Here is a 17927-nt window from a genome sequence, read left to right on the forward strand (position 1 = left end):
TATGTTTTACTGTTACCGTATGCTTCCAAGGCTGGAGATCGAGGTTTTCTGGAAGTGCTGATCTTGAGATGGTAAGTGGGAAGCCACAGATCCGGTTCAACCATCCCATCATCCAGTATTCCATAGAGTACAACTTTGCCTTATGGCTCTCGGGTTCCGACGACAATATTTCTGACTCATAAAGGGGGACAGGTAGAAGGCATCTCTTGATGGTGAAATATAAAATTCTCATCTCACGTTAAATCACAGATCAGTGTGGGACGTTACGTTTTGTATGCCGTGATTATCAATGGAAATTTGTATATTATTCTTTATTTTCTTCTTCGTTAATGTTGGCTGTGCTGTTTTCTGTATGTTTAAACAGACTTGCAGATGCCAAGTATTGAACAAGGTCGTTGTTCTGTATTTTCACACGTATACTAAGAATGGGGGCACTACCTAAACGCAAGTTAAATACAAAATTTAAAGTAGCCTCATTAATAACGCTTCCCTGCGTTTTGTTTTCAGCTAACCGTCTGGGGATACTGTTGTCTCTCAAGTGACGGTGTGCGCTCGAAATTTAGCTCTTTAGAAACGACTACATTTTACACGTCACGGCAGTACCTTGAGTTTTAATGGATAACAGACTCGCCTAACGGGTGATGCTATCCGATTAAAGGCGATAAAAGTTTACAAATGATTCAAATATAGAGTCACTCAATTTAAAGTGTAATTGTAAAGGCAATCCCTCGTAAATGCAATATCCAACTTATATACACACATCAATTATCACTATAAAATACATCTCATTTATTGCGCAACCCAATAGTGAAGTGTGTATCGAAATAACTATAGTAACAGAGCATATGATGTCCTTCGGAGATGGAGATATTTTCAGATAGCTTTTTGAAGACAATTTCATTGTTTCTGCAGTTATGTTTCAGAAGCAATAAATTATTAGGCGAGGTGTGTAACCTGCATTTTTGCAGAGAGCATGTTTAATTTAGAGATACATTACTCTGTATCTAAATCATTTTTGCAATGCTAAAAGGCATTCAGTAATGGCTGTCTTACTGTCAAACAAGGTCTGTACATACACAAGTGGTAAAGCTAGAGAACGCAGTAATGCACATGCATCTGAGTGGACTGTGGTTCAAGCCCACATGACTGCTAAATACGGTTAATAATTGTATTCAATGTCAAAATTATTAATGTAAATTCCTCTGACCTAATGATCGTCGCAAACAGATAGAGTGCATTGACATTTTTCGAAGGGATAACATAAAAAAAATAAAAAGTGAATGAATGCCGAGAGCAGAGTGCACACTTCCAGCACATTCTGTAAGAGGTTTAATAAAATACTGCACTCATTTTTAATGAAAAATAAATAACTGCTCTTTGTAAAATGCAACTGAGTTGTATTTTAATTGGATAATACCCCTGTAGTAATCTTAGAAAACAAGTCTGCAAATGCAAAAATTAGCAAAATTTTTAGTATTTTGTATAGCGTAAAATCTAGAAAAGATTCGAAAAATATTCTGAAATGACCACTATTCATCAATTTGACCAATATTACCAACTAAATCTGGAATCGAAACATCAACTGAATTCCTTGGTAAAAAAAAAAGAACAGGGCAATTAGCTATTAATGTCTTTCATTCAATTATTCAAATAAGTTGCAAGCGTATATTTTGATGTGATCATGGTGTAAAATGAACTGCGATAATTCCAGATATGTAATTATTGTCTTTTTGTTCTCCATAGATTAAACCGGGTAAAGAAAGAGGATACTTTGTACAACGAACGAGCTCCAACCGACCCGACCAGCATGAATCTTAACGCAGTCTACATCGAAGGGGTAGCTGCTCTGCGCAACCTAAAGGAGCGAACACGGATCTCAATCGAAACATTAGAAAGTTCCGATCTAACTCAACGAATTCGTCAGTTGAGGTTCCACGCCACGGAAACTATGGATGTTGTCCGTGGAAGGTTCGTCACATCTAGAGAAAATGTCAATTTGAAACGTGATTTTGGACACATTTACAGACGAAAAACACGTTGGGAATTGGTTCTGTTAAGCGGTACTGTGTGCGGTATCGAGTTTTGTTACGCAGCCGAAACGGCATTTGTCAGTCCGATACTGCTAAGCTTGGGAATTCAAGTTAAGTACATGACATTGATATGGTGTTTGAGTCCATTGATTGGTTTCTTCTTAACACCATTACTAGGTTCGCTGAGCGATAGCTGTACTTCTTCAATGGGACGGAGGCGTCCATTTATACTACTGCTCTCGCTTGGGATAATCCTTGGGCTTATCTTTGTACCCAACGGCAAAGACATGGGTATATCTCTAGGCGACGTAGACAACTCGTACGAGCAAAACATCAAAGCTCATCTTTGGGAATCGTTTAAAGATGAAGAAACAAATCGGACGATTTCTACGAAGAATGCATTCCCGTTGCATCCTTGGAGTTTATCAGACAACGAAATAAACAGCACCGGTGAAATTAACTCTACAGAAATTTCACACTCGCTTGGCATTGCATTTACAGTTTTAGGAACTGTTCTTTTAGATTTCTGTGCTGATGCGTGCCAGTCACCCGCTCGTACCTATCTTCTAGACGTGACCCTTTCCGAAGACCACGCTATTGGGCTCAGCACGTTCACAATGATGGCAGGTTTCGGAGGATCTGTTGGTTACATAATGAGTGCCATAAACTGGCAAAGGACATTTCTTAGAACTCTGTTTAGTAGTCATGTGCATGCTGTTTTCACAATAGTGTCCATCTTGTTTGTAATCTGTGTTGCAGCAACTATAACCAGTTTCCGAGAAATTCCCCTCGACATCCTGCGAAATCCGAATAAGATTCAAGAACCGGCTGGGACAACGGGATACCAACGTTTTCAAGATGATGAAGACGATGAAACAGAAAATGTACGAAAAAGTCCAAAGTTGTACGGGGCAGTCACTTCAGAAACTGCATCGAACTCTGTTATCGATTGCTCTGAGCTTCAGAAGAGGCAAAGTGAGACGAATATTCCATTAGCGACTCTTCATAGCGGACTAAATATAGTTCGCTCAGAAAGTGCACCTAACCTTAAACAAGCAGAAGTGTCTTCACCAGAGTTCGAACCGACATCGCCGACGATGAGGGAATACCTATACTCTATTGTTTACATGCCCAGGTCTCTCCGTATATTGTGTGTAACCAATCTATTCTGCTGGATGTCTCTGATCTGCTATTCGTTATATTTTACTGATTTCGTCGGCGAATCAGTATTTGGAGGTAATCCTACAGCTCCCGAAGGTTCGCAGTCGTACCAGTCCTACCAAGACGGAGTTCAGTTTGGATGTTGGGGAATGGCATTGTACTCCATTTCATGTTCCTTTTATTCGTATGTTATAGAAAAACTGGTTCGTAAAGTAGGTACGTATAATGAAAGTTTACATCACATTTCGTAAATGTAAATTTATTCATTTAATTTCTAATAATCATATATTTCTATTGTCATGTTTATTCCTATGTAATATGATACATCTGTATTGCAATTTCACTGAGTATTAAAAGATATTTTGGTCGCTGTATATCAGCATCATGAACGATGTAATTTAAATTGCGCACTTTGGAGATCAACAAAGTGAATAAAGTGACATATTTATATTCGAAATTAATAACTCAAGGATGCGGAAAGGAATAGAACGAGAAAAAAAAAAAGTAGGAGTGCTCGCTTTTAACCATGTTTCATTTTTAATGATATAAATCCTGCAACCCTCTATTTTTAAGAAATACATATGATTCTTTTTTTCTTTTAGTTCATTCGAGTCATAAAAAGAAAAGATAACGCCAAAATAAAAATGGTAGTTCCAGGTGCCGCCATACATAAAAACATACATACATATACAGTATAGTCACATAGCACTACAGACTATAGGAAAACAGAGGTCACAGCCAATGCCGCGAGAGCTATTGTAAAGCCGAAACAGTATGGAAGAAAGAGGAATACAAAAAAGTAGTTTCATCTATCTTGCAAATTATATGTAAGTGGCATGTGATGTGGACATTCAGGAAAGAGAGAGACGGAAAAGCAAACTATGAATATATCCCCGCAGTTCTGCATGCAGTGTATGTGTTAAGTGCTAAAGCAACTATAAGTGACAATATATAAATTGCTTGTCAGTTTGCTGGACGAAAAATCCAGTTTCAGGGTGGGAACCATGCAACCTTCGCCTGAGCTCGATTAGCTCAGCCACTTTGCGAAAAACGTCCATAAAAATTCTTCGCATCACTGACGAGATTCGAACCCTGACATTTTCCACCCAGTGTGGGGAAGACGGCGATTACATCCACTCTTCGCAGTTCTAAATTAACAGTGTAAAGATGAATGACCTAGAGGTTAACTGTTCGCCACACTGTATTCTGTCTTCGAAGGATTCCCTTGATCTAGCCAAGGTGAGCGAGTCTCCAATGTCACGAGCAGAGAGCTCAGTTACTAGTGGGCTATGGTTAACACAGCCCACTAGTAACCGAGTCTACAACCCGCTAATCATCTGTGACTACAACTACTATTACAGTTGTAACTACAACTGTAAAATGTAATTGTCTGTAACTACAACCCGCTAATCATCTGTGATTTACGCAGATGAACTGCAATACTATGCCAATCGTATGCTGGAGTCATGTAATTATGGTTTACTGTCTGGACTCTTATTAGTAAAATCAAATCACATCTGTCAACAAAGCTAAATCTATCATCATGGCGTCATCATCGAGTTCTAAACAGGATTTGTTTGACTCAAATAATTCCCCAATTTCTTTTAATAAGCCAAAGAATCTCTCTACTGATTACCTCAATTCAGCCACATTACATCAGCGCGCTCAATTTTTTTAAATAAGTAGAAACTTGCCCCCAGTAATTCCATACCAATTTAATATACTAAATAACATTCTTTCTGGTCGATGTTTCCGATCCTTTGTGATCGGAAATTCCCTATCAAAGAATACCCAAAAGATTAACACGTGAGTGTGTCTACTTCCTGTTTATACTCCAGCACGACAGTCAGACTTTATAATTTTGACAAAAATACAATCGTTCACGGCATTTAGCACTCATGTGAGTTTGAACTCCCTTGTACGGTCAATTCGAACGCACATTCTACTACGCTCTCGCACCGATCACTCGGCTACGTTAGACCGTATTTACTCAAAACAGACTGCATGAGTGCCACACACGGTCAGAAGGAAACGGATCACAAATATTCTCTAGGAGCATCAACCTGCTTTATCCAATGACATAACTAAGGTTAGCAACAACTCTGTAAATCAGAAATCGCAACTTATATTTCACAGTGACAAGCCAAAAAAAAAAATTGATGTTATTGCCTTTATTTTTTTTTTCCGCAACAAAATTTTAACCTTTCTTGACTAATGTTAGCAGCTGCTTTCAATTTAATTCTTAAAGTCAAAATCAAAATTAAAGCACTGGTTTTTTAAAAATATGAATGATCCACCCTATAGCAACAACTAAATTGCGTACAATTTCAGGAGCCAAACCAGTTTATATTGGCGGTCAGATGATTTACTCGGTTGGCATGGTGATGATGGCTGTTTTCCGTCATAAAGTAGGCGTCATTCTTCTCTCATCCACAGCAGGCGTGATGTATGCTACTCTCTTTACTATGCCCTACCTACTCATTGCTCATTACCACTGCATGCAGACGGTGAGTACTCATTTTTTTGTGTTAATTTAATAACAAGCTATCGTATATATCGGGCACAGTCTCCACTACTTAATGCATTGATCTCATATTATGGAGGCACTTCACCGTGACTTTCGCAGAAAAATTGAAATGAAACACATATTACAAACGTTGAGCGAATATCGCCTTGTGAGCTATGTGCAGTGAAGTGAAAATAATTACTTTTATATATTAATAGTTAATTAGTACTTAATTGATAAAGATAATTAGTTATTTATTTTTACACAAAAAAGAAAAACCAGTTAAAAAATAAAAATCGAACGTAACTGAAATATAAAGCACTGCATACATTTATCTAATTTTTTTATAATAACAATGAAGATTACTTACTAATTTTAGTTACTCTTTTTGTTTCCAATAGACGCAACAAAAATAAATAAATAACACCTCATATCGAATGCAGTCAACATTTTTGTAATGTACTTTACTTTTCTTCCTGGGTTTTAATAACAACTGTAAGATTACACATATTTCAAATTTCTGCTCTGATTAATATAATAAGAAAATACTAATATTTCGTGATTTATATTGTTGTCAGACTGATAAAAAAAAAAGTTCCAGTGTCATATAAGCGAACCAAAAACATTTCCTTCCTGCGTGTCCGCCATATTTCCCATTGAAGGAATTCAATGACGAACGGCAACAAACAATATTCACTGCTTCCACTACAATAGGCAGTATATGGATACCTTATGATATGTTAAAAAAATAAATAATGATAATAATAATTGCAGAATTTCTGTTGGTCCGATTTTAATGAAATTTAGGATGACTGGGCAAACCTTGCTAAAAGAGCCATATATAAAATTAAGAAAATCCGTTATTACAGAGTCATAACATTCTGACGAACAGATAGCAATAGTGAGCACAATACGCACAATAGGGGCTTGTGCCTGAAAACGTAACAATACTTGAAAGTTTCTAATGAGATCGTTATTGCTTTATACTCAGTTTTCGCTGCAACTGGCATTCAACAGACAGTAAGATAAATTTGTCTTCAAATAAAAAAAAAAATTATGTAACTATTTATGGGTAGCGGCGTGCCCATATATTTCCTAATATGTATGCCACTCGTTGCAGGCATACCATTGGTTTTCCATCCCTGGTCTAGACTAAAATACTACCAGTATATAAATTTACATGCAGTAAAAACAAATAAACAAAAAAAAACAACAACAATAAGTTCATAAAATAAATAAAAGAAAAGTTAGTATGATGAAGTAGTAAATAAAATCCTTGATGAGACCTAGCTTCAAAATGAGGAATACACCAAGATACGCAAGCAATAACGAAGCGCCCGTGACACAATCCTGTTGCTGACTAAATTATAAAAAAAAAAAAATAGAATAATAAAACAACAACGTGAAGTGCAGGGCCGTGCATTTTTGTTTTTTCTTAGCCCTTAAGTACTGTGCCTTTTCCATTAGGCACAGTACCTAAGGGCTAAGAAAAAACAGACCCCGGAAAAATTATAGTTCAAATAGAAATCGACGACTTCATTGTAACATAAAATTCTACAAACTAATTTTTAAACAAAGATTTCTAACATAAATTCGTTTCGGCTTTTTCTCTAGCTAAATCATTAACAACGTCATCAAAGATAGTATTGCGAGTTACTCAGAGATTAATTTTACCTCGCTCACCTCGAATGCCAAAGATTACGTTGGCATTCGAGGTGAGCGGACGTGCTTAGACAGGGCTCCTCAGTTAAGTGGTTTACTTTTGGATAGTGGTTTTAAATATTTGATTTATTTAGATATTGTTGGATTATTTTGTTATAGGTTTTCCTGTAACTGTTTGATTTTAATAATATTATAGACATAATTTTTTAAAGTTACTTTCATTGATAATTATTTAATTTTATAATGGTAGTTACGAGATCTGCCTTAAACACGTCACAGGGTATCGTGACTCACACGGAAATAGCCGATGACGATTTACTGGTGAGTCATGATTTAATCCGTTGTGGAACCTGTGGAATGTTTTCCAAGGTCGATCTGGTGACTAATCCTACCTCACTTGGGAATTCTTTTCTTTGTGATCGATGTAAGGCGTGCACCGATCTTAAATTACAATTTGGTGCACTGATGGAACAATTTGAGTCCCTGAAAAAACGAGTGCTTGCCCTCGAAAATAATGCATCTGGGGGCTCGTCAGGGACTCAAAACTCCAGCAATCTACCAAGTGATGCACACCCGATTCGAGCCTCAAAACAGAAAAACCAAGTGCAAACTACTCTGGTTAAAAAGGACATTGTTTTATTAGGAGACTCCATTGTCAGGGAAACGGGGAATATTTTTTGTAATAAAGATAGGTGGAGCAGAACCAGGGTATGTCTGCCGGGAGCAACTATTGATGATGTCACCAACAGATTGTCAGATTTTAAAGGGGGTAAAGAAAATATTATTATTCATGTGGGGACAAATGATATTAAACGTTCACGATCTGACGATTTGTTGGAAAAATACAGGACCATGCTGAGGAAATGTCGCGAGCTAAGCCATAATGTCTATGTGTCTGCAATTCTGCACAGACACGATAGGAGGGATTATATGTTAAGAACCTTGTGGATTAACTCAAGACTTGAAGGAATCTGCAAGGCTTTAGGGGGTAAATTTCTATCAGCATGGCCCACACTTGTAGGTAGAAGGAATTTGTTTTGTAGAGACGGGATACACTTAAAAAAAGGTGGTGCAAAACTTTTTGCCAGTATTATTGCGGATACCTTAAAGGTTCAGGGAAACTGCTAGTTAGGGGGAGAGGGGATGTGGGTAATACTGACACGCGTTTATCTGATAATATTGGTCAAAGTAACTCTTGCACATACCTTAAGAGTTCTTATCTGTTATCCCAACTGGACGTATTATCTAGATGTTCTGGGGGCAAAGACGTTTCACGTGAGTGGGTCGCTAATATCAGGGAAGAGAGCCTAAAAAACTTCAAGGGTTGTGTTAGGGTCGTTAAATATACAAGAACAGTAAATCTTAATTGTTTATACAGTAACGTTAGAAGTGTTGTCAATAAAATGAGCGAATTCGAACTGCTGGTTAAAACAAGTAACGCGGACATAATAGGGCTTACAGAGACGTGGTGCCACCCGGAAATTGGGGATGATGAGTTTCAGTACGGCTTGTATAATGTATTTAGGAAGGATAGAGTAGATAGAAGGGGTGGTGGGGTAATGCTTCTTATCAGAAGCAGCCTGAGTGCGACGATAGCTTACCCGGATTCAGACATTTCACATGCTAGTATAGAGTCTGTATGGTGTGAGATAGTTGGAAACAAAGGTATAATGCGAGTAGGAGTAATCTACAGACCAGGTGATTGTGAAGATTATGACAAAAGCCTCTACATGCAAATGGAATGGGCAAGTAAGCGTCAATGCCTTATTATGGGTGATTTCAATTTGCCTCTAATTGATTGAAGAGTAAAGTTTGTATTAGTTTTCCTTTCAAGTCAATGTTATCTGCTATGAGTACTTTTTTTTTTTTTTATTATATTATATAATTTGCTTATAATTAATCTTTACAATTCCTTTATTATCTCTGCCGTTTGTTAACCCCTGGCATGGTGCCGTGAAGGGTATTGTATGGTCGTGGTACCTGCGTGTACCGGTGAACTGTACAATAAAGATCTTATTTATTAAATGGGAAGGAAACTCGACATGGGGAACAAAATTTTTAAATCAACTAGATGACTGTTATTTGTATCAACATGTCAGGGAAAGTACTAGAGAAAAGAATATCCTAGACCTCATCATCACACATGAATCAGATGACATAACAGGGCTGACAGTAGAGGAACCAGTAGCAGGAAGTGATCACGGAGTTCTACGGTGGATGATGACGACAGAGGTAGCAGAAGTAAAAGGCAAAGGAATGGGTTTTAATTTCAGAAAAGGAAATTACGATGCCTTAAGGTACTACATGGCCTCTATTAACTGGGTAGATATCGCGCAGAGAATGAATACAATTGAACTGTGGTACGCTTTTAAAACATTAATCACAGATGCCTTGAATGCGTATATACCATTAAAAAAATACTCCACGAGAAGGGTTCCAATTTGGATGAATAGTGAAGTTGCCACATTACTTGAGCAGAAAAAGGTGGCATGGAAAGGTTACAGAGCAATAAAAAGTACTGAAGCCTATAACAGCTACAAGGTGATGTGTAATAGAGCCACAGAAAAGGTTCGACAGGCAAAGGCAGTTTATGAGAAATCACTAGCAAACAGAGCAAAGAGGGGGGATAAAGAATTCTTCACATATATAAATGCCAAGAAGAGCAGGACAAACCAGATTGGACCTTTACGTAAGGGAATAGTAATAAATACACCAGCTGCCGTTGCAGATGAACTCAACAGTTATTTTGCATCAATATTTACAAATGAAAAGCCTTTTGTGGCAATGGGAAATTGTGGGAGCGAAGTTAAAAAATATGTAATTAATGATATTGAAATTTCGCAAGATTATTTAATGAAAAAACTTTCGAGCCTACAGACCAGTAAGGCTCCTGGAGTTCATGGAATATACCCTATAATCTTAAGAGAGGCGGCAAGCGAGTGCATTGAACCATTAAGGCTAATTATGCGAGTATCACTAGACTCTGGGGAGATTCCCTTGGATTGGAAAAGTGCAAATGTATCTCCCATACATAAGGGTGGCTCTAAAAGTGAAGTTGGAAATTATGACCTGTCAGTCTGACTTCAGTAGTACGGAAAATCATGGAGGCAATGATCAAGGGTGGAATTCAGGATCATTTGGATCGAATTGAAATTCTCAAGGATACTCAGCATGGTTTTGTAAAGGGAAAATCATGTTTAACAAATCTGGTTCGCTATTTCGAAAGGGTCACTCACGAGCTGGATTTAGGGAATAATTTCGACATTGTTTATTTAGATTTCAGCAAAGCTTTTGACTCAGTCCCACATGAGCGGTTGCTTTATAAGCTGGAACAGGTTGGAATCACTCGGAAAATCCTTAGATGGATAGAAGGATGGCTTCAGGGCAGGAGGCAGAGGGTTGTGATAAATGGCTATTCCTCAGATTGGGTTGATGTAAGACGTGGGGTTCCCCAAGGATCAGTATTAGGACCACTGTTGTTTTTAATTTTCATAAACGACATTGATGAAGGGATAGAGGCCGTGATGTCTAAATTTGCAGACGATGTTAAAATTGGTAGAGTAGTTAATGATCACTGTCAAGCTGAGCTTCTTCAGAGAGACCTAGATAGACTTCAGGAATGGTCAGAAAAATGGCAGCTGTGCTTTAATCCAACAAAGTGTAAGGTATTACACCTGGGAAACAGTAATCCCAAAAAAACTTATTCACTTGGTGGAGTTCAACTAAACCCAGTACTGGAGGAAAGGGACTTGGGTGTTACGATACGGTCAGACATGAAATTCTCTGAACATTGTAAACAGGTTGCAAGGAAGGCCCATGGTGTCCTATCGATGATCTATCGAACTTTTGCTAGTAGAGATAGCGACGTGATAATCCCATTATATAAGGCTTTTGTTAGACCACACTTGGAATACTGTGTTCAAGTATGGAGACCGCACCTAAAGAAAGACATCGAGCTTCTTGAAAGGGTGCAAAGAAGGGTAACTCGCCTGGTCAGATCGGCAAAAGGGCGTCCTTATGAAGAAAGACTTCGAATATGTGGGTTGCAGAGTTTGGAAACTAGACACCTTAGAGGAGATTTGATTGAGGTGTTTAAGGCTCTGAGAGACATCAGTAAAATGAATGAGGACAACATTTTCAAGATTATAAATGATGCTAGAACTAGGGGACATAAATTCAAGTTACGGGGGGGGGATGTTTAGATTGGACTGCAGGAAGTTTTATTTTAGCCAGCAAGTTATAAATTAGTGGAATAAGTTGCCTTCATGGGTGGTAGAGGCCGACAGTTTGGGGAAATTCAAAGGTCATCTGGATAGTACTTTCGGGTAAGGGAAGCGCATAGGATGATAGGTTTAATTTCCTTTTTTTTATTTTTTTATTAATTATTTAGTTATTTATTTATTTTTTATTATTTTTTTTATTTATTTATTATTATTTTTTTTTTTTTTTTTGGCTGGTGCAGCATAAGCCATAGGCTTTTTTGCACCATGCGGCCGTTACTAATACTAATGTTGTGGAAATAACTTCAAAGCAAAAATTTATAGGAATTCTATCTTTAAAAATAAAAATTACATTTTAATATATTTGATATAAGGCAGTGAGAGTTCGGAATCAAGAGTACCTAGGGCCTACGAACACCAAAAGCTGAACCTGGCGATATTCTGCGAGGTAACAGTTTAAATATCTGACGTGATAACGTCAGTTCCGTTTCTGTCTAATCAGAAAACGGAACTTGTAGCCAAGTTCCGTTCTGTGATTAGACTTTTTTCATTTATTTAAAACAGCAATTAATTTTCGCTGTTTTAAAAAATTAATAAAATTGTAAGCGTATTAAAATTTACCATATTTACGTATAATTTATTATAAACAAGTACAGATGTATAATACTTTATTAGTAGTGACAAGGCTATGTAAGAAAGCAAGCTTGTACAGCACCAAAAAAAAAAAAAAACTTCACATATCCATCCCTGTAGTTTGTCTAGTTGCTTTTCCTTAAATTTACTGAAACTACCCAGCTCTCTAACACTAAATGGAAGTTTGTTCCAACTCACTGGCTAAAGGTAAATTTAAGCACAATTATTCTGCAACAATTCTTACTCAATTAAATTTATGCCCTATCTCGTGTGTATAGTCTGAGCAAGAGGAAGGATTCCACAAGCATTGAGATTACTCAATAAATTCAAAGGTTTAAACTCCTCAATCAGATCTCCTCGCAGGTGCTTAGTCTCCAGAAGCTGCAATTTGTAGAACTAGAGCCTTTGCTGCTAAGAGCACCCTTTTGTTCCTCTCACTGATCTCGTTGCTCTTCTCTGCACTCGTTCTAACAGATCAACATCCTTCCTAAAATGAGGGTTGCAGACCTGTATGCAGTACTCAAGATACAATGGGATAATCACCTCCTTATTCCTGGTGGCTAAATTCCTGTTTATTACTCACAAAATTTCCATGAGCTGTCCTAGCAGCCCAATCTGCACTGTTCAGAAAAATTCATATTGATTGCACTCAGGAATTACCTTCAGGTCTTTTTCATTCTACACTACACTGAGTGTGACACAGTTCGTACGTTAATCTGTGATTACTGCTACCGATATTTATAACTGACAAATATATAAATTGCATATATTATAATCGTGACGCTTATTTCCCACCCGAATATACCAGTGCAATGTAATGATCGTTTTTATCAGTTTAATCAATTTATAAAGTAACACGTTACTTAACTACCTTTAATATGCGTATAAATTTTCTTACAAGTAGAATCTCAGGCTCTTATACAAGTCTATCCCACAGCCTAGATCTGAGCAGCCCTAATCTTTCTCATTTGATTTCACTTAGCACAAAACAACCACCGACTGATGCTCAATGCTCAAAATGCCCAAAAACACCCAAACTATACTCGTTTATGTTAGCTTTAGTAGTGCGACTCGTTTCACTATGTTGTTGTTGTTGTTGTTTTGGTTTTTAGGAGCATTAGCAACTAAGGCCATATTGCTCCGGGATATGCAGTGATCATTCCCTGACCTTTCCGCATCTTCCGTATTTGGTGGTGACGGGCTCGAACCCCGGTCTAATCAAGAAGCATGTGATACGCACTACTACTCCTTCCCACCTGGCTACGGAGGCGCCCTTACTATGTTGGATGCAATTTATTATCTTTTGTTAAGTAAATGAAACGTAAAATCATAATCAATAATTTTGTATTGTTTTTACGTAAAATCGTAAAAACAACACAAAATTATTGTTTTGTATCTTACAAGTTACATGTTTACTACTAAAATATTTTTGCAAGCTAAATTCAACTCTGAATTAAGCAATATTAAGATGAAACAACACGCTATTGCTAAAAAAAAAAAAATCTTAAAAATTCTGAAATAATATTAAACTTTGAATACTCGACAAGTGCAGCCACGCTCTTTGCTGTAGCAATTCTGCTACACGGACAATTATACTTCTTTTGCAGTATGATTGTCTGGATGGTGTTGTCCGTAAGATCTTGCCCGTTCCCTATTGCCGGTGAAATGATTTGGATATTGGTCGGTTACGTGGCTTTACAAATTTTTACTGCACACCATGTGACTTCTTCGATTTACTTGTTTCTGCATAGATTTTTGGATAAACCCAAACTTCCATGGTCTTAATGAAGTGGCAACCAGTATAGCTCTCCACAACGACCGATGGTAATTATACAACTATTATATGACTGGTATTTTGAATTTTAATTCCTGTTTCCTGGTTTTTATATTTATTAATATCAAACGAACACTATTTTATAGTTAAAAAAGGTCAAAGTTTGAATTCTGTACAATTTTATTTTACAGTTTGATGACTCACCGACAGGGACCGAATTCGCGGATCATACACGAGGAATCGGGACTGATGTGGCGACCGTAGGAAGCATGGTATTTCTGTCCCAGTTCATTTCGTCTACTTGTATGGGAAGTATAGTCAATGCAGTAGGCTCCACTGTGGCTACAGTTGGCGCTGCATCTATATTAAGTGCATGCGGTGCATTGTGTGCTACTCAAATTCTGTATTTAGATTTATGAATTACTTAATTAAAACAATGCTGTATGAGTACATTTTTATTTAAGCAAATTAAGAGTAGTCTCCTAATTAGATTCTTTTAACATTTCAAGAGTAGCAAAATTAAAATGAAACCAGTCCGCCATTACCGATTGATTGAAGTTGTATGTTCCACATAACAGATCATAACTACTTTTGAAATTGTTTCTCTTTTAATTAATTGGAAATTAAATTTCAACACAATATAACCATTCTCTTCACATAAGTGCTAACAACACCCTTTAAGAACATTTTATTTTCTAGTAAACGGATCCTCATTTTAATGCACCTTTTCCCTCCCTAATTACGAAAATGACTTCAACATATTCTTATCACGTGAAAATTTTGAAAAATTTCATAATTTTACAATAAAAGCTATATTTACCTCATTGCAGAAAATACTACTGCAATTAAAAATTTTGTTTTCCTAATGCCAACCAACAATTGCTGGCTTTAAATCATTAGGAGTTATTGACTCTGTTACACTTCTTATGTATAACACGTCAAGACACGTAGCGTAACCAATTTGGTCAGGTCAAGGTTGGATTTACAGGAGTGCAATTGCTCCGGGAACTCCCAAAGTTGACGGGAGGCGGCCAACTCAATTACTATAAGGAGTAAAAGCATTTCAGCTTTTAATATTGATGTGCGCTAGGACTACAGAAATCCGGTATTTACACACTGTAATATTATTATTATTATTAGCCACATGGTACAAGGAAGCCTGAGGCTTATGCTGCACCAGCCAAAAAAAAAAAAAAAAAATCCCGAGTTACCCTCTGAGAGAGAGAGAGAGAGAGAGAGAGAGAGAGAGAGAGAGAGAGAGAGAGAGAGAGAGAGAGAGAGAGAGAGAGAGAGAAGGAAATAGAAAGGAACCACCAAGAAAGAGAAGAATGATGATATCCAGCTCAGGACCCTGGGTTTGCCAAGCCCATACTCACCAGATGTGAGCCCCCGGGGTTTAAGTAGCGCTAAGTAGAGGTATACTACATTAATTTCTACAAGTGAAATTAATTATTTGTATTTAATATACAACTTAAAGTCAATTGTTTCTGTAATTCATCATGTGCGAATGAAATATATATTGTATGAGAACCGAAATGTCATATCCCCATGTTAATAAACACGAAATTTTCTGTTGTTTGTCACGAGTATGTGATTGAACAGAACAAAAAACAATTTTTAATTAGTTAAAAAAAAAAAAATTTAAATAATAATAATAATAAACCACTTGGATCCCACATATCTGTTGTGCAGTGGCAGTTCCAGGATGGTTGAATGGAAAAATCAAATTGTATTGAATTAAAAATGAAATTATATTTGCAGTGCCAGTACGGCTGCCAACATTTTATGTAGGTGCACTTGACACATGAGAGTATTTGTAGTTTATTATTATTATTAGCCATGTGGTGCAAAGAAGCCTGAGGCTTATGCTGCACCAGCCAAAAAAACACTTAGGACCCTGGGTGTGCCAAGCCCAAACTCACCCTTGGAATCCCTACAAAAGGAAGATCACATTGTGTATGCAGAAGCAACTAGTACTCATAGGTGAGACATATTGAAAAGAAATTGGATAAGGATAAAATTTAGAATAAATACACTAGGAACGAGCCTAACTTAGAGGAATCTGAAAAAACTTTATTTTATATTAACCTGAAAAGCAGGGCAACTAACGGCCAATGGAGGATGCCTCTTCGGAAAGCCGGATATAACACTAAGTTGCCTAACTTAGTGTTATATCCGTCATATAATTTACACTTAGGCAACACTAAGTGTAAATTATATGACGAAAAGTCCATTTTGAGAGCTATTACTTTCGTTTAAACCAAAAACCATAATTGTTGTTTTTGTTAATTAGGAGCATAGCAACTAAGGCCATATTGCTCCGGAGATATGCGGTGGTCATTCCCTGACCTTTCCGCATCCTCCACATTTGGTGGTCACGGGCTCGAACCCCGGTCTAATCAAGAAGCGTGTGCTACACACTGCTGCTCCTGTCCACCTGGCTACGGAGGCGCCCAACCAAAAACCACTTGGCTTTTTACTATAACGCAGTGTTGTCTAACCTGCGGTCCGGATACGGCCCGAGCGGATAGTGAACTAAAACAGCATTTTAGGAAGATGAGCCACTGCGTGAATAGGTATGCAAGCGTCGAGATGTAGTCCAGTGCAGTCATATGTACGCCAAATACAGTTATATACGTATCAATCTTTTCATATTGTGAAATTCTCCTATTTTGATATAACTTGTTCATTGTATCGAATTGTTATTAATTTGTATTGAATTAAAAAATCATTCTTAAAACTGTTCCGAAAGAGGAAAGTCGATTTGGAGTGTCGTATTTTTAATCAAAGGTGGACTGAAGACTATTTCTTCATTGAGTACGACGAAAAAGCAGTGTTTTTGGTGTGTAAGGCGAGTCTGTCATTTTTAAAGAATATAATTTAAAAAGACACTATTACTCCAGGATTTAAAATCTTATGATCAATATAAAGGAGGGTTGCGAAAAGAAAAGTGTTCAAAAAGTTATAAAACAATTAAAAGAACAACAAAACACACTGAAAAGGTATCAGTCAAGAAATTTAAGTGCCAGTTATCAAGTTGCACATTTGATCGGTTTTGAAAGTAAACCTTTCAGTGATGGTAAATTTGCTAAACGTTATTTGTTAAAAATTGTGGAGGAAATTTGTCCGGAAAAAATGAACAATGTCTCGACAACCAATAATTGGTTGTCGAGACAACCTATTATGCGAGGCTATTGGAAAGAACTGATCTTTAAGCTAAAACATGGTTCAAAAATAAGTACGGTAATGGACTGCGAAAATAAACGAATTGAATTCTACAAGGTTCTCACATCTCAAGATTATTCGCTTATAAAATAAAATGCCATGAAAATATCTACTTTTGTTTGGATCAACGCATTTTTTTACGCCTAAAAAAAATCAAATAAATATTTAATTAAAAAGAAACAGAATAACAGATGAGCATCTTCATTCCGTATTGCGAATTGGCGTTACAAATTTTCAACCAAATTGTGGACAATTATCTAAAAATATCCAGCCTCAATCATCTCATTAAATGTTGTGTTTTGTTCAGTAAAATGTTATTGTGTATTGTACTTTCCAATATTTTCAAATTCAATTTTAGATGTATTATTATATTTATTTATTCACCTTAATACTGAAAAGCAGTGAAGTGATCCTTTTCAGGTTGTAAATTTTCTAAAGTGAGCATTTAAAAGCTTTTATTTTAGTATTTTTTTTAAAAAGTAAAAATTAAGTCATATTTTTGTAATTTTAATAAAATATAAATCAGGCAGATTTTTCGCACATAGAAGTGTGATTTTTTTCTCGAATCACTCAGTTCGGCCCGTGAAACAAATCTAAATATGGCCCTTGCACGGGAAAAGGACACCACTGCTATAAAGTAACCTGCCTCGACTTGCTTTCCGCAATGCAACAAGCCCATCCTGATTCCATTATAATTCTAAAGCAACCTCAAACAC

The 17927-nt window shown here is 36.8% G+C and overlaps 1 protein-coding gene across 2 annotated transcripts; it reads left to right on the top strand.

Moving 5' to 3' along the window:
• Positions 1-1933: 1933 nt before the first annotated feature.
• lovit (loss of visual transmission) lies at positions 1934-14405 on the top strand. Of its 2 annotated transcripts, XM_090388720.1 has the most exons (3): positions 1934-3407; positions 5523-5698; positions 14178-14405. In XM_090388720.1, exons 1-3 carry the CDS (start codon positions 1949-1951, stop codon positions 14403-14405), a joined length of 1863 nt encoding a protein of 620 aa, XP_090244846.1. In that variant the 5' UTR covers positions 1934-1948. The 2 variants fall into 2 exon arrangements, with proteins under 2 accessions (XP_090244846.1, XP_090244847.1); XM_090388721.1 differs by lacking the exon at positions 5523-5698 and having other exon boundaries at positions 14178-14200.
• Positions 14406-17927: the final 3522 nt, after the last annotated feature.

This window comes from Mastigoproctus giganteus, chromosome 14, assembly GCF_048544385.1.
Source record: "Mastigoproctus giganteus isolate SK-2022 chromosome 14, ASM4854438v1, whole genome shotgun sequence".
NCBI lineage: Eukaryota > Metazoa > Arthropoda > Arachnida > Uropygi > Thelyphonidae > Mastigoproctus > Mastigoproctus giganteus.